Source organism: Corvus kubaryi, unplaced genomic scaffold (genome assembly GCF_017639235.1).
Source record: "Corvus kubaryi isolate FWS band 111438036 unplaced genomic scaffold, C.kubaryi_AGA036_p1.0 37396, whole genome shotgun sequence".
In the NCBI taxonomy this organism is placed as follows: Eukaryota; Metazoa; Chordata; class Aves; order Passeriformes; family Corvidae; genus Corvus; species Corvus kubaryi.
This window is the reverse complement of record NW_024581135.1, coordinates 16147277-16168832: the sequence shown is the minus strand read 5'-3', so window position 1 is coordinate 16168832 and position 21556 is coordinate 16147277. Positions and strand designations below refer to the sequence as shown.

Sequence of the window (21556 nt, the reverse complement as noted above, 5' to 3'; positions counted from 1 at the left end):
TGCAATCCAATAATTTATTAAACTTTCATCTTGTAAAGCCAGTTACAAATTAAAAAAAGAAGAAGGAATTCTGTAATAGAAATGAGCAAAATTACAACAAATAGTAGTGTGAGTTATGTTTCAAGTGGGTTCAAGCTGCCTGCAGCAACCCAAGAGGCAGAATGTAGAGCTAGTGCAGAGTTAGGACAGGGCTAATCAAGCCTAGTCTGATACATTAGAGATCGAGCCAGTGTATGCAGTGTATACAAAGTGTTGCTTCTCAGGTTGCCTCTGCATTCTTGTTCTCTCTCACCTGTGACCTGGTCATCTCTTTATTCCTCATGACAACAAGGGGGTGTTTGTAGGATCCATCAGTGACGCTATTTAAGGCAAAACTCCAGCTGAAGGGATGATGCACAGCACTGACCACCCTCTTAGGCTGATCGTGTAGCAAGTGCACAGAGTGTTTGCACATGCTGCAGTGTAGTGGAAATGAGAGAGGAGCAGGGGTTATGTACAGTGTTTCTTCTTGTACTGCCACCCTCAAAACTAGTGTTCTACAACACAGTATCAGTGATACGGCACAATTTGATGATGAATTGGAATGGAACCTGTTGCACACTGACTCCTACTGTTCTATGCCATTTCTGTTTCATAGCTAACAGGCCTTAGCTGCTGCTACTTCAGAAATGGAGACAGCCAATTTTAAATGTGGAACAAGGCCCATATTACATACAGCTCTGCAGTTTCAGTAAGAAACAGAATGGTCCTTTGCATTCTGGGATCCCAAGACTAGACAAGAGTCAGAGAAAATGGCTCAACACTAGGTTTCTTGTTTGCTACTGCAACTGATTTATGATGGGGCTGATACTGAATATTTTAAACAATGAAATCAACTTTCTGAAGAGACTGAAGATGGCTGTTGTCTTTCATGGAGAAGAAAAAAATTCTGCTTCTTCAAATTGCAGGTAGCTATAAAAACCTCCAAGAAGCAGTTCTTTTGGCAAAATAGCATTGTTTTCAAGTTCTGCTGAGGACTAAGGACCTAGAGAAGACTGGATGGGGACCATGGGGAGCCAGTGATGTGAGCAGTTCTTGTTAAAAGTTGGGGGAGATGAAGGATTTGGCATCTGCTTCCTGTAGTAGAGAGGAAGTAAAAATCTTGCCTACAACAATTTATCTAGGCACCTATTCACTCAGTAGGAAACAGTTCACTTTAAAGTTCAGGGACGCCAGTCATCCTAAAATCCCCCCTAAAGAAAGAAGGATCTTAACGCAAGCAAACTGCTCACCATAAATCTCCACCCTCCATCTCATACCTAGAGTTTGTGAAGAGCAGCTCTTCTGGAAATGCTACTAAAACAATCTCCCCTCCTGGGCTGTACAGGGGAACAGCAGTCATTATTTTTTAGGCAACAGATGCTGTTTGCAATGTGCCCAGAATGGCATCTTATGGTCTATTTCAGTGGAGCTATTTCCAGAAATTTCCTCCTAGACTGGAGTACTTAGTAGTTTAACTGAAAGTGCCACTTTTTACAGTCATGTACCTGTGAACTTTTATTGGAAGGTAAACAACCACCTTGGGTGTTTTTACTTGTTTCTTTGTTTCGTGCTCTCTCATACAGGGTTTGACCTCTCTGTTGGACCATGTGGCTTCAATTATACAAAGGCTTTTTCCTTTTAAGACCAGATCAGATGGTTAGCAGATTCTGAAGAAAAAAAAAAAACCAAACCCACAGTGATTTATATTTTAGATTTGTTTGCAAAATAAATAAAACAAATACTATTTTAGCAGACCGTGCTGTGACCACATGATCCCAGATGTCTGCATGTTCAAAATTCTTAAGGAAGCTTAAGTCTGTCTCCTGTTCTGCAGAAATGATTCTTGTAAATTTTTCTGCCAGTATGACAGGTGATGCTGAAAGCAGCAGAGAGCACACGAGAAGGAGGAGGATGCTTCTGACTTTGCTTCTTTAAGGTACATTGTTCATCAAACAAGCAAGGGGAAAACAGGTTTTGGGTCATTAGTACTTAACAACAGTTGTTACTGTTTAATGTCTTTGGGCAGAGGTGCAAATCCTATGGTACTGTAGATGTCACTTCAGGTTTAAATACAGTAGTCACGTGAATTCTTAAAAAACATCTTTGCTACACTTGTGCTGGCAAGTTGCAAATACCCATGACTAAACTAGTGCCAGTTCATCCATATCACCTAGTCCAGATGCTTGCATGACTGTCCACACTGGTGGCTGATTTGACACTGCAGCGTTTCTTCACAATCATGTTGATGTATGCTTTCATGATCTTTATTATTTCGCCCACCTGGGGAGAGAACACAGTAATACAGCATAAGCACTCTGAAAACCTCAGTGCGCTGAGGCATACAGGACATTTTGCTGAAAAAGATTCCCCTTGCCCACAGTCACGACACAATAAATTTTGCATGTTGATACTAAATGTGAACATGACAGTAAGAAGGGAAAGGCTTGACAAGTTTGTGCTTGGTTGTAGCAACACTTAAAAATATTTTTAGCTCAAAGAAAAGCAACTTCAGGGTTAATAAATCTTGTTTATTTTTTTTTAAGGTTTGTGAAACTCCCCATTCATCTACTGGAAAGGAATGAAAAAAACTAGCCAAACTGAAGAGTGCCCAAAACTGGGAATTCTTGATGCACTGGAACACCATTCAACCTCCTTCACTTTCTATCCACCCTATTTTTTTTGTTCATCCCTGTATTCAAGAAGAGGTACCCTGCCCTTTGGACTTAAGCTCCCTTCATCTTTTCCCTTGGCTGTGTAGTCCATTAGTCAAGAGTTCTTGCATAGAAACCTGTCTGTTCCTTGAAGCTTAATTGAAGTGGCTGTGTGTTTTCACGTACCTGGGAGGTTTCAAAGAACATTTCTCTCTCATCCACTGTAATTTTGAAGGTGTTGGGCTGTGGAGCTCCAAAGAAAACAATGTGTTCATACTGGAAAGTTTCTAGTGGTTTAGGATCCCCTCGTTTGTAGACAGACACATTCTCTGTGCTGACGCCAAGCCAGAGATCATTGGGGAATCCACCCTCCTTGCACTGCAGAAAAAGAAACATGACCTTTTGCAAAAATGCAGTGGAGGATCAAATAATTTTCCATTTAAGGAAAAGCCCTCTGTTTCTAGCTCTTGTAGGACATTTCAATTCAATACACAAACCAGGGTACCTGCAGAAGGTATACTGGAGGCACTTCTGCTGCAAAGACTCAGAAGTGACACAGCTGTGAGTCAAATACTAGTTGAGTAATAAATAATTGTAATAGCTAACAGATCTCATCAGATTTTTAAGTGATTTAGCAAGTCAATATTCCACTTCTTATTTTACAGATAATATAGTGAGTGCACACAACTTCCCATGGTGATCCACCTAGGCAGCAACAGAACTGACAGAACTGAACTGTGGACTCCAATTCTAGCAGGCTGAGCACAGTGCTGTGCATGCCCCAGTCTGCACAGTTTCTGTTGTACTGCTGCAGAACAGGGCTGCACCTCTTGTGGGCAAGAATAACAGAGCTTTGTTTTCCTTTTGCTTTCACTATCCACCACTTTCTTAAGTACCAGGATGCCCCCACCTTGCCTGCTATGTGCTCTCTGTGTAGTAACTCTTGGGTATTGTGGGTACTGCAGGCTTTCCCTGAGATTACTAAGGCAAAATGCATCCAGTTCCCAAATTTCCCTTCTGCTGCTGAGCAATGTGTTACACACAGCTCTATCTCTTCTCCAGACTGATATCCAAAATACTCCTCAGCTGTGGTTACAGGAGTTTATTAATTGCTCACCTCAACATCAAAGAGGGTTGACCCATAACCTGGCCACTCCTTTACGATGGACATGTATTTCACCATGGCCTGATGCTGAGAGAGCCCCTGCAGCTTGGTCCATTTCTGTGCTATGCTTGCCCGAGCAGCTGAAAGCTCTTCTTTTACCCACATCTCCATCATCTGCTCCTCTTCTACCTTCTGCTTCTTTACAGACCCCGTCTTGAAGCCACGCTTCAATGTCCCTTCAAGGAAGCTGGTCCGTCTCCTCTCCAGAGTGTGGCTGGTACTGCTGCTGCTCTTTGTTGAGTGCAGTATTTTGGATTTCAGTCTGTTAACTGGGTAGATTCCATCAAGGGTCCAGCTTATTTTGGAATAATCTCCATGAAGATACTGCATTCGCAGAGCTGCCAGACGCTGCAGAGTGTCCTCTGGCCCAGGAAAATGACCATCTATAAGGCTTTCGTGAGCCTACAAACAAAAAGTCCCCCAAAGTCATTAGAAAGCAAAAGCACACTTTATTCACATCTGGGTCCACGTACACATTCCTGTGACATCTGCTGATCCCAGCAGGATGGACATAATTCAGGAGGTCAGAGCAGACATTGTAAAAAATATGTTGAAGTCTGCAACTGGTTGATATGGAGGGAACACCCCCTTCTGCAAGCCTGAACAGGACAGAGATCTTTGAGGGGCTCCTATCCTGTACAGAAAGTCCTACAATGAAGACGTTTTAGGTCTGGAACAGATGGCAGAGACCAGAATTGAGCCAATTTGGTTTTGTGCTGTACCAGCTACAGCTCCTGTGTGAAGCTTATACCAGAGTTATACATAATAAATTCAAGACTCTCAACCTCAGTTTCATTACACAAAAGCACCTCCCATCTCTTCCTCCTTCACCTGATGTCTCCACCAATTGTCTTGCTTCTCTTTGCCTGTTTCCTGTGAAATCTATTAACGGGGTGTTTTGCACATCCATCTAATGCCTGGGTAACACCTACCCTCCTCCTGTTACTTCTCTTTGCCAGTTACAGCTCCACAGACTGAAAGCCTTGTCAACAGGGAGTTTGGTACAAATGAGGTTCCACAGAGCACCATGATGTCGTTCCTGATGGTTTTCTAGACATTCTCTAGCTAACAATACTTGATGTTCATTTCAAGAAAGGACCCATGGTCTGAGTGATGTACATGCCATCCGTTTGACTATCAGTGAGTTTTAGTCTTCATGACTCTGCCATTAACACAGATTCAGTAATTTTCTACAGCTATGATGTTCTGAGGTGAGGTCAGTGTTCATTAGAAGTAATACAGATGGGACAAATCACACAGCTGGGGTGCATGCCAGCTGCAAGGCTCTCTCATACAAGTGTGATCTCTGATCTAGCCAGCAGCATTGTACTATGGAGTACAATGACTTAAAAAAATAAGACTACTCAGCAGAAAAATATTGACAACTACATTGTCATTTCCTTTGTCTGCAGTACTCTTCTAGTGCCTCTCTGTTAATCAAAAGAAATTGCCCAAAAGATAGGTTTCATAGTTAGTTCTGGTAACACCCCAGTGATGTGCTGTTCTTGCAAGCTGATTTCCAGAGAGATAGATTTTCCAGTTTTCTTTACATTTATGTTCTGCAAGCAGCTACTTCTAGTGATTCTCTTGTATCATTACCCAAATTTCTCTGCCTTCTAAAATTAAAGACAAAGTTTTTAAAAAGTTAATTATCATTAATCTTCCATTTTTTTAACCTTTGTTAGTTTTTATTGCTTTTGTTCTAATACTCATCTTCCCGAGAATGGTCATCTGCTTAGTAGATTACAGGCAAAAATCCAACACACCAAATTCTTCTGTTACAACCAGCATTCCCACTTCCAATGAAAGGTAAACCAGTTTTCTGTATCCTCTTGTGTGCTTTTGCCACCCTGGAAACAAAATCATTCTCCCAGAGTTAGCTTACCTGCTCAAACATGAAGGCAAATTCCACCCCATCTTTGGGAACATTCTCAATATCCAAGAAGCAATATAGCTTAAAATACAGTTGCCACTGTCCTTCCTCCTCCTCTTCTTCAGAGCCAGCAAGTCTGTAAGATAGAAAAGAAAATGAGAAGGGAAAAAAACAGTAAGGAGAAATACAATGGTACTGTAATGTCCACAGGGCAACTACAGTCTGAAGGTAATCCTGGGTTCTGAAATCCAGTGTTACATCCAACTAGGAATTAAAGGTTTTATGAAACATTCTTTTACCTCTCAAACTTGGCCAGGATATCAGCCACAATCACCCGACTCTCCACAGCACGGTCAACCTGCTGATTATGTTCAAAGAGTGCAAACATGTTCCGGCTGTCCTCCATTGCCAACCCTCGGATCAGCTTTTCAACCACCTGCAAAATCAGACACATCACACAGTAGGCATCACTCCTCCTTTCACAATAAAGAATCAGTACCTCTTCAGGATACCTATCATTTCATACATCTCCATCACATTTCTCCCTTTATTACCATGTTTTCAGATTAAACAATTCTAACCCTAAAAGATCATTCCCTGCAATGAAGTCATTACTTATATTTGATCGTCCTCACTTTTCTTCTCTGAATCTTCTCAATCTTCATGACCCTTTCAAGGACAGGGGAATTAGAATTCTGCACAAGATACAGGCACATACTGTATTCATATGTCATGATGACAGTCTCAGTTCCTCTAGTAACAAGTCCACTTTTTCTTCTGTTTAGCACTAATGTTTTCACAGACATGAGTACTGCAACCTGGAATCCTGCTTGTGACCTGCTAATGATTAAGTTATCCCTCTCAGAAGGATTCCATTATGAACTGGACTCTCTCCTTGTCCACTTGTCCAGAAAACTCTGTTTAGCAAGTCCTCAGACAAAGGGCAGAACACCAGAAGTGTTTAGATTTTGCAGCATGGTTGTCAGTCAGGTGATATTCTACAACCTGGGCACTAGCCTTGTAGAATATGCTGAACATTCCCCAAACATATAGCAAAAAAAGCTGTAATTAAAAAAAATAAAAAAGATAAATTGGAAATGAAGGGGGAAAGGGTGTCCCTTCAACAGATCCACTCTCCAGACACAGACGTGCTCACATCTGGTTAATGCTACTCATGCATTACCTCCCCGGCGCTGGTGTGGGAGTTGATGGTTATTTTGCAGGAGCCACCACCATGGCAATACACTGTTGTGGTCATTTCCTCACGGGTGAGGAGAGCCTGTATTTCCTCCTGGGAGGGCACAAACTCCCTCGTCTTTGTTCTCTTCAGGGAATCGCTTATGAACTGTGCATACCTGTCTATTTCTGAGTCTGGAAAGAGGTCTTTTACCCTAATTGTAAAGAGAAGCAAAAAAACCCCATTACACAGTAAACAATACATTACCTAAAAATTAGACTACTGCAAGTAAAGAGTTTGGTAGAGAGGCTGATGTCAAGTGCAACCACACAAAAACCAAGCTCATTTCCTAAACCATACATACTAGTCATTTCAAAGTAACTTCAGTGCCATTTCTCAGCAATGCATGAAATAAGCAGTTCAAATTTTCAGGAGTTTAGTGACAGCTGAAGATAGCAGGATTGACTAGCTGAATTTACAAAACTGAGAATAAAAACTATGAAACCAAATGTAAACTTTTTTCATTTATTCTTAATGGTTTTGCTTTTTTTATTTACTGGCTGTGTTTTAGCCAGTTTTACAGTATGCTTGAGAATTAAGAAGATAGAAAGCAGATGCCTGTACGTCGTTTTCTTCCCTCCAAGGCCAGCAGGTCTAAGTATAACATTATCTGCAACTCCAGTGATAAAACAATGAAATGCCTACACAGAGTATTCTTCAGCATCTCAGACCCAGGCCCTGGATGTAGATATTTGGTGTATTGACAAAATCTCATCTCACTCTTTCCTAGCCTGGAAGAAATCTAGATTTTATTGACCTTTTTCATTATTAAGAATGGAGCGAGGCTACACAGCTGCAGCTCAGCCCCAGAGCATATTGCTTTGTAAAGCTGCATTAGATGCTGAAGATGACTTGGGAAGAAATGTAACTGATTTAATTCACGAAAATGGGAGGTTAAAACAGATTAAAAATAAAAATTGCAAGCATTACGTGCTTAATTCAACAAACCTTGAAAAATTATAAATTGGATTTACAGTGTCTCTCCTACTCCATAGTATGCTTTTTGCCTGTGCCAGCTGCAAGGTAGTATGTATTTCCTTGAGTATGAAAGTACAGTCCCTCACCTTTCCTGCAGGGTGATAACGTTTATATGGACATTAGTAAGCAGCAGGTCATCAGCTGTAAACCCACTGCAACACAGTCTCATGGTATTCTGTTTGGGTAACTCACATTCCACATCCTTCTGGCACAACAGACGGGTGACAAGGGGGGGGAGTCTGAATACACAGAACAGCTGGTGGCAAGAACTGTGCAATGGTAGGAGGCTGGAACACCACAGGAAGATGTTTGCACAGCAAGAGGGTGAGACAGGTAACTACAACAGGCAGCAAAGATCAGCAGAGTAAACGGAAACAGGCTGCAAATGGAAGGGACATTTACCTTCGGAGGTGGAACTTGAGGTAGCGCAGGATCCCTCTGCTGGGCAGGAAAGTGCAGCTCATACATGTCATCAGCTGCCAGTGGTGCAGGTTCCCAGCACTGTTGGGATGTGGCATGTGGTTGGTTTGCTTGATGAGCTGACAGTACACCTCATCACGAAGGGGCTTTAAATCATGGCAGGTCTGCAGGATGCCTTGGATAATGGGTATGGGGTCAGACACTGTCTCGATTTCCTGAAGGGAGTTAAAGATCTTCACTGCTTCATCCTGTAAGCTGCTGTAACCCTTCTCTTGTTGCACTGGGGAACAATCACAAAGGTGACAAGAGATGAGCATCTCCCTCATTTTCTACTGGCCCAGCAGCACTACAATTAACTATACTAATCTGTCACAGAAGAACAGCAACCTGAGCATTAGCTCATATCCTGAACTTAAACTTATAGTTGAAGTTTATTAATGCTTCCTCTCAAAATGCTCAAATGCAGTTTTAATTAGTATTTGCTAACATCTGATTTGGCACCACTGCCAATCCATTTCTGCATATACTGTGCAGAAAAGCAGAGTCATGTTTTAATGGAAATGAGCACTGAAATCTAGTTCAGGCTTCAGTGTCTGCAACTGAGGTACCTGAATGCAGCCACTCAAGCCTGACCTGAGTAATTCCAAAATTCTGTGTTGTGCCTGTATTAGCTTTGACCCCTGAGCCAACACAGAACTTAGGCAAATTGCTGTACCACAAATGCAACTTATAGCTATTGTTTAGATTTAAAATGCTTAGACCAAAACTTCAGTTTTTTGAGCACCTAAATGTCTGCTTTTTGAACTGCTCAGACACGTGTGATACCATTCAGATGCAGGCTTGCATTCTCCTTTGCCCATCTCTGGGGCTTTAGGTCCTTCTGAATCTCCTGTACAGCAATTGCTTCCCCAGTGGCCATGTATTAACTGTACAATACAGACACAGCTCTATACAGTAAGTGCCACAGTGTAAGTGCTTGCTCTGTAATTTTTCTGTATTTCAGAATTTATTTTTTCTGTGCTTTTAATCTGCCATGTAATTAGATCCTTGTGACAGACAGCAAGCAGCTAATACCCTTTCTCCTTGACAATATTCTGGCCCTAAAAACTTCATTTTGTGGCTGAAGAATTCTGCCCTCTATTAAGTCACTTAATTGTAGGCAAGTTCTTCTGTACTTTTGATCATCTTTAGGCAGGTTTTTACATCTCCTGTATCTTTGATGAGATGTAGAAGGCAAAACTGTATCCTGTACTCAAGATGCAGGTGCATGATATATCAATACAGCTGCACAAAGACTTTATTTTTCCTTTTCTAAGCTTTCAAAACCTCACGTTAGCCGTTTTGTTTCTGTACTCACCACTAGAGTTCACATTTTCATAAAGCTATGTAAATTGATGTTCACTTTCCTAAGCACAGCTAGATCACTACCTATGTGGCAGACTGATTTTCCTATATACATTGCTTTGATGGAAATTAATTTCTTAAAAGATTCTGTGACTCAGTCACTCCACATGAGACACGCTTCTATAGTTCTTCACCAGCTTTCAGTTTCAATATGTCAAACAGTCTGTAATCATCAGCAAATCACTTTGGTTTTCTGGTGGCCCATCACTCTAGCTCTTTCATGTTTCTGACGCATTTGAGAAAAAGGATTCGTTTAGTCTGGTTTTACAGCACCTTCTGTAGAAACACTACCCCACTGCCAGCTGCAAGATGTAATCCTGCTACAGTATTTCCACTGGAGCCACTCGCAACCCAGTTGTGGCTAAAGGATCACAGGCTGCATGTCCCCTGGATGAATGATAAAACTATCTGCCCCCATTTACTTTAAGATTCAGTGTTCCCATGATGAGAGGCAGTGGACACAGAACACACTCCAGAGAAGACAGGGAGAGAGAAAGGGACTGCTCCCTCCCTGAACCCTGTGGGCTTCACTGCCCCAAACAGACTTCACCTGCACAGAGAGAGGTTACAGGCCCATTTTGTGGTGCTCAGGCTCCTCAGTGACCCTCCAAATGTGAGAGGATTCTGTCACTTGGGTAAAATACTTACAGTTGACACTAACATCTCCATAGGGTAGTGGGAGCAGGGGGGAATGCAAGGGGTGCTGGGTGTATCGCAAGATTGGGTTCCTCCTATACGTCTGTTCCACTACTTCAAAGTTTGTGCTGTTTTCCTGGAAAAGAAAGAAAAAATAATTATCCTCAAATATGCACAGTCCTTGGCAGGATGCCCTTATACATTTAGGTTCAAGCTCAACCACCTTTGTCTAAATTTCTGGAGGTGCCACGGGGTATTAAGCTATCAAAGCATAATCCGTATCTAAAAATTACCCTGTACATTATTTCTGAAAATTAAACACAAGAACAGCCACGCTGCATCATCCCACAGGTCACCAAGCACAGAATCTTGCCTTCAAGCGTGACTTGTGTAATACATATGGCATGATCCCTCTCTCCTATATCCTTCAAGCTTTTAACAGGATAGGGTTAATGGACTTTCTGACCACAGATCAACCATTTTCAGTATGTAATAATGAGCCTGTTCTCAACTTGTCAGGTTGTATTACATGTGTTTACAGGAGGAACAACCAAAATGCTCCATGGTGTTCAAAATCCAGGCCTGTCACTATCATACACACTGGATCACACTCTTCTGCATTTTGTCCTATACTCCTTCCCTAACAATACATTATGTTTCATTTGTCCTTGAACCCTGAGCTGAAGTTTTCCAAGATTCTCTACAATCAGTCCCAGCTCTTTCTTCCTAAATATGAACTAGTTAATTGCATGTAGTTTAGAGGTCATCACGAACACGTTTCTTCCGAAATATGCTATGGTGGGTCTCCTTAAATGATTCTAGGTTTATTTGCCAAAGTTTCTGGCAAGTTTCTTTTCAAAAATTACTCCTGTAGTACAATTTCTGCTATTTTGAAGGATATTGTCTTTCCACCCTTTACTCTGATGTTTAACCATACAAGCCTAAGGTATGAAGAGAACTTCAGGGTACCTCAAAGTCAGATGGCTGGTAGGAATGGATTTTTTTCTATTTGTGTCTGGAGGATGCTTAGGAGTGGAAAGGATGGAGCAGAGATTTGCAAATACTTGATGGTTCTGTATGCAATTTTTAACTGCACAGAGCCATAGTCCAGACTTACGCATATCAAAATAAAATTCATAATAACAAAATAAATAATAACAAAAAAATCATAATAACAAAGTAACAAAATAAAATTCATGTAATACTTGATTTATTTTTTTTTGTTGCACAGTTGTGTACGTTTTATTTTTTACTCTTTTTCATTTTCCCCTTAAGACAGCAACCCCATTTTGTGCCACATTCTCAGCAGTGACTGGGTTAGGCCAGTGGTGGTCTGGCTGCTCCCAGCTCATGTGGGAATTAGCAGGATGCCACCTACCCTGATGTCACGAATGAGCTGCTGGGTAGGTGTTTCTATGGGAACTTTGCTGTCAATGACACCCTGAATGGCAGAGGCCCAGCGCATGGCTTCATTGAGTAGCTTCGTGTACAGTCTGTACGAGTGCTTTCGCCCATGGACGATGATGTTCCAGTAGCCTGGGGAGAAACAAAGGCGGAAGGTGAAACCAGCTTCCATATCATGTAGTTGACTAGAGGTCAGCAAATGTGACATCCACCTACAAGAAGGGCAAGAAGGAGAATCTGGGGAACTAAAGGTCCATCAGTCCGGGCTCAATACCGGGGAAGGATATGGAGCAGATAAAGGTATGGAGCAGGGTGTCAAAGGACAGCAATGGAGCCAGAGAAGGGCCTGGGGCACAAGTCCTGTGAGGAGCAGCTGAGGGAGCTGGGGGTGTTCAACCTGGAGAAAATAAGGCTCAGGGGGGGCCTTATTACTATCTCCAACTACCTGAAAGGACCTGTAGCCAGGTAGGGGTCTGTCCCTTCTCCCAAGCAACAAGCAATAGGACAAGAGGAAAGGGTTGTCAACAGACCGTCCAGGAAAGTGGTTGAGTCATCACCCCTGGAGGCATTTAAGAAATGTGTAGATGTGGCACTTAGGGACATGGCTTAGTGGTGGACTTGACAATGTTAGACTAATGGTTGGACTTAATTATTAAGAGATCACTGATTCTCTTAATAATCAAAGCCTGTAGCTTGTGGCTGATGAAAACCCTTGCTGCTTTGATAACAACATATGGTGTGTCTGGTTAAAATCCACTAGGTAGACATTAACATCCCCATTCCCAAAATATATTTATCAATAGGAAAGTCCCAATCCAGACTGGCACAAAGACAGCTTTCCAAGATGCAAGTCTCTTGCAGTGTAACCTGACTACCTGCCAGCCAACCAGGCAGCTCACTTTCACAGACATCATTTGGGCTACACTGTCCTGTTAATCACTTGGAAAATGACCGCTCTACACACAGCATCCAGTCAGACTGCCAAATCAACTCTCAGAACTTTAAAAAATATGTGTTTGACAACCTGAGAGAACACGTCAAGGTGATGGCAATTCTATCTGCCAAAGGCAGCCCTAGACATCTGTTGATACCAAAAATGTGGACAATTTCTTGTGAATGAGCAGAATAAATTTCCTCTCATCTCACTGCACTAAATACTTCCAGCTTCTAGCCCCTTTAAAAGGTATCCCAAGCAACTCCAGTACTCAGATGTCCAGTATTTCAAGTCTTTTTCTAAGGTTCACAATCTCTGTAAGGGGGATTCACCCTTTACTCCATAATCTGGGTTCCCTTCCAAACTCCTAAGGCAGGCAATGGAGGATCATGCCGGATCCTGCCTTCCTGGAATTCCATCACATTGCACAGAAATCAAACACAGGCCTTTGTCATCTTTTGTTTCTATCAAGCTGAGTGATGCTATAACAAAGCCTTACAGTGTATGGGATAGCTGCTATTTAAGAGGTTAGCACTGACCCCAGAGACAAATGTAGGTCATGCTACAAGGTGACAGTTCTGGAGATATACCAATAATTAGTGTCAACTACAGGAACTCACACCTATTACCCTGCTTGGGGAACACTGAGGTAAGTAAGCAGTGACTCTACTCAGCGAGAAACACCAGCACTGTGTACCTCTGTCAGGTGTTAGACACTTACAGTCACTTGCACACTGTTCCCTGTCTCTTTGCAAATCTCTTACAGTTTCCATGGGCGGAGATGTTTGCAGCCAGACACAAAGCCTCAGACGACACCAAGATAACTGCCTTCTCAACACAACACACCACTGCAGTCCTGCATCATCCCCTCTTCAGGAACTGCACACCTGGAGTCTGCTCTTCACCACTTTCTCCCTCTCACCTGTGTCTTTGAAGACCCTCTCGTCGGGCTGCACTACGGAGCAGAGGCTGTTGAGCACGAGCGTCCCCAGCTTGGCAGCCGTGCGCTCGGATGACTTGTAGTAGTCAAGGGCAGTGTTGGTCAGAACAAACCAGCGCTTCTTCATCTTCAGAGAGGACATCTTGTTGCTGCTCTGAACCTCCTTATGAAGCCAGCCTAGCACAGAAACGCAAACATGTCACTACGTGCATCTCTTCCTCTCATGGGCAGGACAAATAATTTCACTGTCATTTTAGATTTGTCGCAAAATAAAGAAAAAAAATTAAAAAGATCAAGAAAATTCAATACTTTAACAGAAAAAAATTACAGCCTGCACTGCTAAAGCTGTCAAAAAGACAGTTTTCTACTCAGAGGTGTAAAAAGCAATGTCCACCCACAAGGCAGAATGTTCAAAAAACGTGGGACTGAAACAAGAGGCTCCATATAAAGAGAAGACAGAGACAGACCTTCCTGAATATATGCCTTTGTGGCTGCACTGCTGTCACACAGACATCTTATTATGAAGAGCAGAGCATACACTGACTTTGCAAAGGATCATTCCTTTTTAACTAATGAACACCACCAGGTAAAAGGAACTGTTGCCTTGCAATTAAGTATTTTGAAGTCAAGGCACTAAAACTGTTGTCAGATGTCAGTCTCCTTTGTATCATTCCATCTCCTTGAAGTTTTTACAACTCAGGTCAAAGGCTTTTGCCACATTTTGGTGATCCTTTTCTTCCTGTCCTTCTGTCTTGCCACAACCACTCTCAGACCTTTATTCCTTCACAGACATTTCTGGAAGATGCAAGGCAATTTGCTCATGCATTTGCTTTCCACAGACTGGATCATAAGTGTCTTCATACATTTCAGACCATGTGATGAGCTCAAAGTATAGAGGAAATTTAAAAATATTTAAGATAAATGGGGGAATATTTTGCAATATATATGTGATGCTTACTCATGCTCTGCCATCTTCAACTAAGCTCTGACTAAAAACGTAATTTAAACCTTTTGCTCAACCTCAGAGAATTTTTCTCACCTCAGAGAAATGATTGTGGTATGTTTACCACAATCAGGTTAGTTAGCTTAGCTGAGGACAGCAGCAATCCCACAAAGATCTCTCTCCCTCCCTCTCTATATGACAGGTGTCAGAAGGAACTGAGCTGACAACAAAAGCCACAGTGTCATGTTATAGTCCATCTAAGCCAGCTGCTCCTCATCAGCAGCCACGCTCTTTCCTATTCCCTGATGGCATTTACTGGACATGTTTAAATAGGCTAGAACTACCATCAAAAAATTAAACATATGAAGTACTTATTTTTTTCCACCTGCCAGGGAATTACATAAAAGCCAGGGCTAGCACACATGTGATGTGGCAAGCAGCAGGCAGGAAGCTGGAGGGGGGCAGAGAATGGCAGTGTTTGGGGAGCTGCTAATCCCAAGTCAGCAACAATCAAATCTCCCTGTCAGACTATAAGCAGAAGATGAGTTTCACATGTAATTGCATGTATTTCCTTTCACCTCTCACAAGGAATTCCTGGCCATCGACCTTGGATTCGCCTTTCGGTTTCTGCAGCAGGGAGATCCAGTGATGCATCTCCTCAGGAGTGTCGCTGTTGCAGTGAATCACGCGATTGGCTGTGATGATCACAAAAGAATTTGGTCTGCCAGAAAACAAAAGCATTAAAATTAGTCATAACCATGCAAATAACTCACAGCACACCCAAAGTCATTTTACCTTCCCGTAAACAGAGAATTTGAAAAGTAGAATGCAAGTACAAAGCAAAAGGTGCAATGAAGCTCTGTTAGAAAAATGCATAAACCTATGCAAGATAAAAATAAGCTCCATAAAAATGTTGGTGGAGAATAAGCATTCTCCTCAGAATTTGTTTAACATTGCTTCAAACATTGATACTCCAGTAAAAGCATACCTCAGCACATACATAAACAAATTTTGACTGTTCAGCTTACTATTTGTTCCTAGTTTTCACTGCTACACAGATTACTTATGAGGAGTACAGGCTGAGAACTGCCTAAAATATTTTGATCAATGAAATCCTAGTTCACTTCTGAAATGAATTTTCTGAACTAGTAACTACAAAGTTCTAGCAACCTGTGTAAGGAAAAAAAGCCCAGACCACAGAGGTAAGTAACTTAATAGCTAATATTTTACTTCAGCACTGTGGTAAGTATCTTTGCCCTGGCTGAACCTGTTAACATGTGGGAAATAATTAAATGTTAACATAAAGTGATATGAAAAGTCCCATCATCTCTTCCTGAAACTAACTAAAGGTCTGTGCTCTGTTGCACGGAAAAGATACCAAGAATAACACAGATTTGTAAATTCATCCATTATTCTTCCACAATGCTGTTTCTTTCCCCTACATTTACAAGATTAACTCGAAGTTACTCTGTTGAAAAAATGGAAGTGTTGCTTTTGCTGGACATATTTGATCAGTGCTGATAACAGGTAATTTTTTAGCATCGAGATTATGCTGTTTTCACTTTAGGAGTTGAAGGAGAAACTTTGACTTGAAGACAATACGTATATGGACTTCATGCCTATGAAGTGACATTGCTTGAAACAAGCTGAAAATTTCAGCTATGTTTATTTGTTTGGAGAAAAGATCTAGGAGTTTAAACAAATACAAACCCCACAGGAAACCTGGACCTACCCACAAAAATACTGTAGGGAGTTTCTGATTTAAGGGATGGTCAGATTGCTGTACGTACCTATCAGGATTGTCTGAGGCACAGACAGAGTCAATAAGCCCAACATCCAGGGTTCCCTGTAGCATGAAGAAGACACAGATTCCATTTTAGATTACAGGCATCCTCCTTTGTGAATAGGATTGGAATTGAAACCATTCCTCTGAATTCCAATAGCTTGAGTACAAATGAACATACAAGAAAGGCACAAGTGAGTCATCTTTGCTCCCTAAACAGCATAAGATCTGCAAGGGCTTCACAGGACTGGAGGAAAAACAGTTACAAGTTTCCAGAGAGTATCATGAAGGTCTGAAATAACCTCAGCTATTATCTCTGTACTGGCAAAATACGTAAATACACCATTCTTCCCAACTGCTATCTTCTGTCTGGAATAACTGTGACCCAGACTAGTCCCATCCAAAGACATTTTATCCGCATGAGGCGGATAAATCCCTCTTCTCCTCCAACCAAAAAGAGCTATCTGTGATCAAGCTGAGCAACCCACCAAAAGCACCATGTTCCCCACTGCTTACCCTCTTTGCTATCAGCTTTGCTGTTTCTTTCTAATTACTGTCCAACTTTCTTATAGTGCTCATGAAGTACAGCAGTCCATGTGCTGGGAAAACATGCACAAATAGTTAAACACAGTGGGCTCCAAGCATGCCCACAGGCTGGTTGCACAGTAACTCACCACAGCATTCTTTGGATTGGCCTGTTCATCCTGCATTTCCCTCAGCTGCTGTGCTGTAGCACTGTGCACTCGGCTCAGGACATTAAACCAACCGCTGCCAATCAAAACAGAATCAGAATTAAACTTTCGGTAGTGAAACTGGCTTGAGAACACGATCAAGGAACCTGGAAAGACGCCACTGGGAAAATTTCTTCATTCACAATTTCCTGAGTACTATGCCACAAAATATCTCTTGGGCTGATCATACCAGATCCTAATGTCTTCCTTCCTCCTTATTTATCCATGAAAATTCTGTGCACGTTCTTCAACCCACTGACAGCTGCTCCTGCAAAATCCAGTTTTTCTACTTGTTATTCAAGGAACTCTAAATAGGCAGTGGCTATACAGGGAGCCCATGCCAGCAGGCTGAGAAGAGCATACAGTACTTGTAAAAACAGGGTTTGTTGGGAATCTTCCTGGACTAGAATCTTAGAGACGCCTGGGAGCCTTCTTGATTAGTCTCTCTCTGATCTGCTAATAAACTCGAAAGTCATGTGGCTGGCAATTAATAATGGGTTTGTTTATAAGTGAATCTGGAGTTAAGTTTTTTGCCTGTGAAAGGGCTTCTCCTACAGACGTATCTGGAGGCTAATCGCTGTTGCAGAAAAAGCAGATTCTTATCTGCAGCTTCCAGTGAGATCAGCAAACATCTATACTTCATGGAGGATTCTCAGACTGGATACTCTATGACATCTGCTTATCTGCCCTTTGCTACTGCGAGTGGTGGTGCTTTCTTCTCCCTCAGAACAGAGACTGACAGGGCATAGACAGAGGCCACATTTGGTTCACACTTGTCCTAACAATTCTGCAGTGTTATCTTAGGGCATGCCTACTGCAGTTGTGGAAGTTCTGGGCTAAGAAGTTATTGCTCCTTCTGCTACTGGTCCCCTAAATTCACCTGTTTCTTGTCCATGTGGCTGTTCTTCAGTCAATTTCTGTTAAACTGCAATTCTTCCCCCTTTCTTTCCATACACCAAACAAAACAATAATATTCCCTATATAACTTCACAGAATCAGTAGATCAGAGAAACAGTTACACTGTCAGGGCTGAGACAGCAGAAACCTCAGCAAAAGTGGTAGAAGAGGGAAGACCTGAGTGGCTGGGGACAGTAACCTCTTAACTTGGCTTTGCACAGCCAGGACAGGTTGTCCAACCTGCCCTTAAACAACTGATTCCCACTGTCTGGCCAGGATGCCAAGAAGGAAGGACATGAGTCACTTGTTTGCTTTGCACTGGGAAGATTTTATCAGATGACACTACAGACTCTGATAAGCTGCAGCCTTTTTTCTGTCTCCTGGACAAAACCCAGCTGCTCTCGCAATCATTTACAGACAACATGAATAGACTTTTTGTTTGATTCAAGATTCCATTAAATAAATAAATCAGCCATTAGATGTTCCAGTTTATATTAAGGTTTGTGTGTCTGCTGAAGGAACCCTTGAATTCAGCATGCTCACAGCCACATGAGAGGCTGGCAGTCCTGTGACTGGCAGGCTGAACCACAACCTCAGTAGCTGTAACATCAAGCCCCCAAAGTAGGTGGGGTACGTCCCAGGAAGCCCGAAATGGCGCTCTGGAACAAATCCCCCCCTTTTCTCCAGCAAAAGGGAATTTATTATGTTTCTCAAATTCTCCCATGAGTACCTGGGTCAGACCTGCACTGAATGAACAAACCTAACAGAACTCCCTGTTGTACCTGGCATCTTCTGGTGACTCTGCAACAATGTGGTAAACTCGGTCTTCTGTCACAATGTCCAAGGCATTCTCCTTTTCATGAATATCCACAATCTCTCTGGAACACAAGAAAGCACAAGAGCCAAAGCTAAAAACCTTTCACAGGCCTGAATTCCATCTGGTCGGTTCTTTCACATCATGCCCTTCCACTACACAGAAGGGAAATCACTTGTTCAGATGGCTTGTAACTCTGACAGAAATACAAAATTCAGCCAATATACATCAAGATGTATTAAAAGATTTGTACAGTTAAAAACCAAAGCTTAAGGCATTACATGGATTTTCAAGACACCAGCAGACTAAATGGAACAAGAGATAAAAGGGAGGTTGATACAGAGATCTGCTCACAAAGGCGAGTGTGCCATTCTTTTTAGCATTTTACAGGTCCACATAATGCTAATAGGTGACCAGTTTGTCCTTTCTTACAGCAGAAGCTGAGGAATTGACTATGGCAGCAGAAAGAGCATTCAGGACTCAGGAAAAGGCACAGTACATGCTGCCAAATTCAAATCCCGCTGTGAGCTTCATAATACCTCTGTGAAATGCCTGGAGAAGCCAGAAAACAGATGGAGTCTGGGTAGGAGAGAATGCATGGGGTATGTACTTAATTAGCCCCTCCTGGTCTGGCTGCATCCATGGCTTGGAAAGAGCTTCTGCTGGATTACGAAATGCAAGACTAGGAAAAGAACTATCAAGTAATTGCAGACTCCCTCCAGAGTAAAACTAGATGCTGTAATTGTCTTTTCCTTCCTTTGTTTCTGATTCTCCAAGCACCATGGGAGATATGCAGGCCGATGAACAGCAGAACTGGACCCTTCACTACTGGTTTAGAGAGCGAATACTAGGGACCAAAGGGATTTATTTTTGCACTCACTTTGCCCTTCTGATATCAATAGTCCCCTTCAGCTTTTCCTCACTATCATTCTCAAAGTACATCAACTTGGATTCTCGAAGCACAAACCAGCGGCGCTTCCAGTTGCGGCGTGAAAGCGTTGACATTCCTCCGCCTTTTTTGTAGAGCCAGCCTGACTTCAGGGCCTCCTGCTTGGTGCGGAACCACATGAAGGCCTCGTTCTTCAGGACACACCAGCGCCGCCGCCACGGGTTCATGAGACCTCCTGCAAAGTGAGGGAGCAAAATTTCAGCAGACGTGCAACAGGGGCCATGCTTCCACTCTGATCCTGCTCCTGGGCAGGAGCAGTTGCCACCTCAGTTCCTACATGAAACAAAGGAACTGAAGGAGACAAAGTTATGCTTAACTTCAGACATAGAAAAAACAGAACAAAGCTAGTGAAACAAAAGCAAAATATAGAAATATATGCACTACTCAAGTATTTTTGTTCTGACTTCAGTTTTGTAGCTGAGAATGAATCATTTAAGCCCATACCAAGTAGGAACAATCAGGTCTCAGTGGCAAACATATCCCTGACACCCAGCTCCTATCTCTTTATTTGTTGTTTTAAATAAGAAGAAGAAAAGAGGAGAATAAACTGAGAACTAGGAGTAAATAAAGATGATGATTCTGGACAAACGGAAGAGGAAATCAGGTTTCCGGGATCCCATCCATCCACAGTTTTGGCAAAATCCACTTACCCTTCATGTAGAGATAACTGTGAAAATAGGGCGGCCCTGAGCCATTGAAGATAGTGACTCGTCCATTACAAAACTCTTCATCTGTATCAATGTAAACATCCACTTCTTCTTCGCTGTCCAGAAACTAAAGAAAAAAGAAGAGATACAGGCTACTTGGGTTCTCCTGGTCACAGGAGGACTGGAGCAATTAACAGGGTTACAGAGGCCACATGATCAGAAGGTGCAAAACTATACATAGGCCCTTTGCTAAAAAAGCACTGTGGTAAAAGTAGAGGCTTGACAGCTTATCCATTAATGCCTAAAGCAAGAGCACGGAATTTTCATACCTGAAAGGAGAGCAGTGGACATGGCTAGAAAGCTCCAGTTCCCTGCAGTAACAAAACTTCCTGACTCAAGGCAGAGCCCACCTTGCAAAATGTAATTTGATGGCATTAAGAGAGAATTTTTCATTTTGGAGAAGTTTACTGATTTTTCTGGCAGAAAGGCCACAATGCCAGACAAGATTGAATAGTGATTTAACCCCAGCAAGGAAATACTTTCTTTGGGTTGATTAGGAGAAAAAGCACAGTCCAGGATAACTGAACTCTAAAAATATCAATCTGAATTACTGAAATAATAGTACAGAATTTACTCATCTCTGTTCTCCAACTAGATAAAGGCCTTCAGCCATAAGAAAGTACTTCATACACAAAATAATTTCCTTTACCTTAAATACAATTTCCTTTGATTTGCTTTATTAATTTAATACTAATGAAGGCAGTTCCTTAGATCTTTTCCTTCCTCAAACGCATGTCTTTTCATTTTCCCTTCTCTCTTCTTTCTGTGACCCCTTCGTGCTCCTCTTTTGTCTCATCCCTGGTCCACTCATTCATTCTCTCCCTTGGCATTAGGTTTCAAAAACCAGGTAGCCTTGGAACAGCAGCTACTGATGGGATCTTGCCTCAGCTGTGGTTATCTCTTCCTGTGGCTCACACTATGACAAAGTATCAACTGGCTTTTTCATTAGTCTTACTCACTGAGGAGCACAATAAAACCCTCCACTTCTCTTTGCCTTTTAAGAAGAGTGGTAGGAACCAGCCTAAGCTGTGACAGAATGATTCATCATTTGAATATTACCTGACTGATT

The 21556-nt window shown here is 42.1% G+C and overlaps 1 protein-coding gene across 4 annotated transcripts in view; it reads right to left on the bottom strand.

Moving 5' to 3' along the window:
- LOC121670397 (unconventional myosin-X-like) overlaps positions 1–21556 on the bottom strand; it is an 89733-nt gene continuing 68177 nt past the window's right edge. For all 4 annotated transcript variants that reach the window (XM_042040541.1, XM_042040540.1, XM_042040542.1 and 1 more), the window contains 16 exons: positions 20431–20554; positions 19712–19955; positions 18800–18895; positions 17064–17157; positions 16397–16452; positions 15185–15327; positions 13646–13840; positions 11764–11921; positions 10398–10521; positions 8328–8625; positions 6894–7101; positions 6010–6146; positions 5723–5846; positions 3790–4239; positions 2859–3050; positions 1–2301 (listed from right to left, as the gene is read on the bottom strand). In XM_042040541.1, coding sequence (XP_041896475.1) covers positions 2188–2301; positions 2859–3050; positions 3790–4239; positions 5723–5846; positions 6010–6146; positions 6894–7101; positions 8328–8625; positions 10398–10521; positions 11764–11921; positions 13646–13840; positions 15185–15327; positions 16397–16452; positions 17064–17157; positions 18800–18895; positions 19712–19955; positions 20431–20554 — 2757 coding nt within the window. In that variant the 3' untranslated portion in view covers positions 1–2187. The remainder of the gene's footprint in view (positions 2302–2858; positions 3051–3789; positions 4240–5722; positions 5847–6009; positions 6147–6893; positions 7102–8327; positions 8626–10397; positions 10522–11763; positions 11922–13645; positions 13841–15184; positions 15328–16396; positions 16453–17063; positions 17158–18799; positions 18896–19711; positions 19956–20430; positions 20555–21556) is intronic.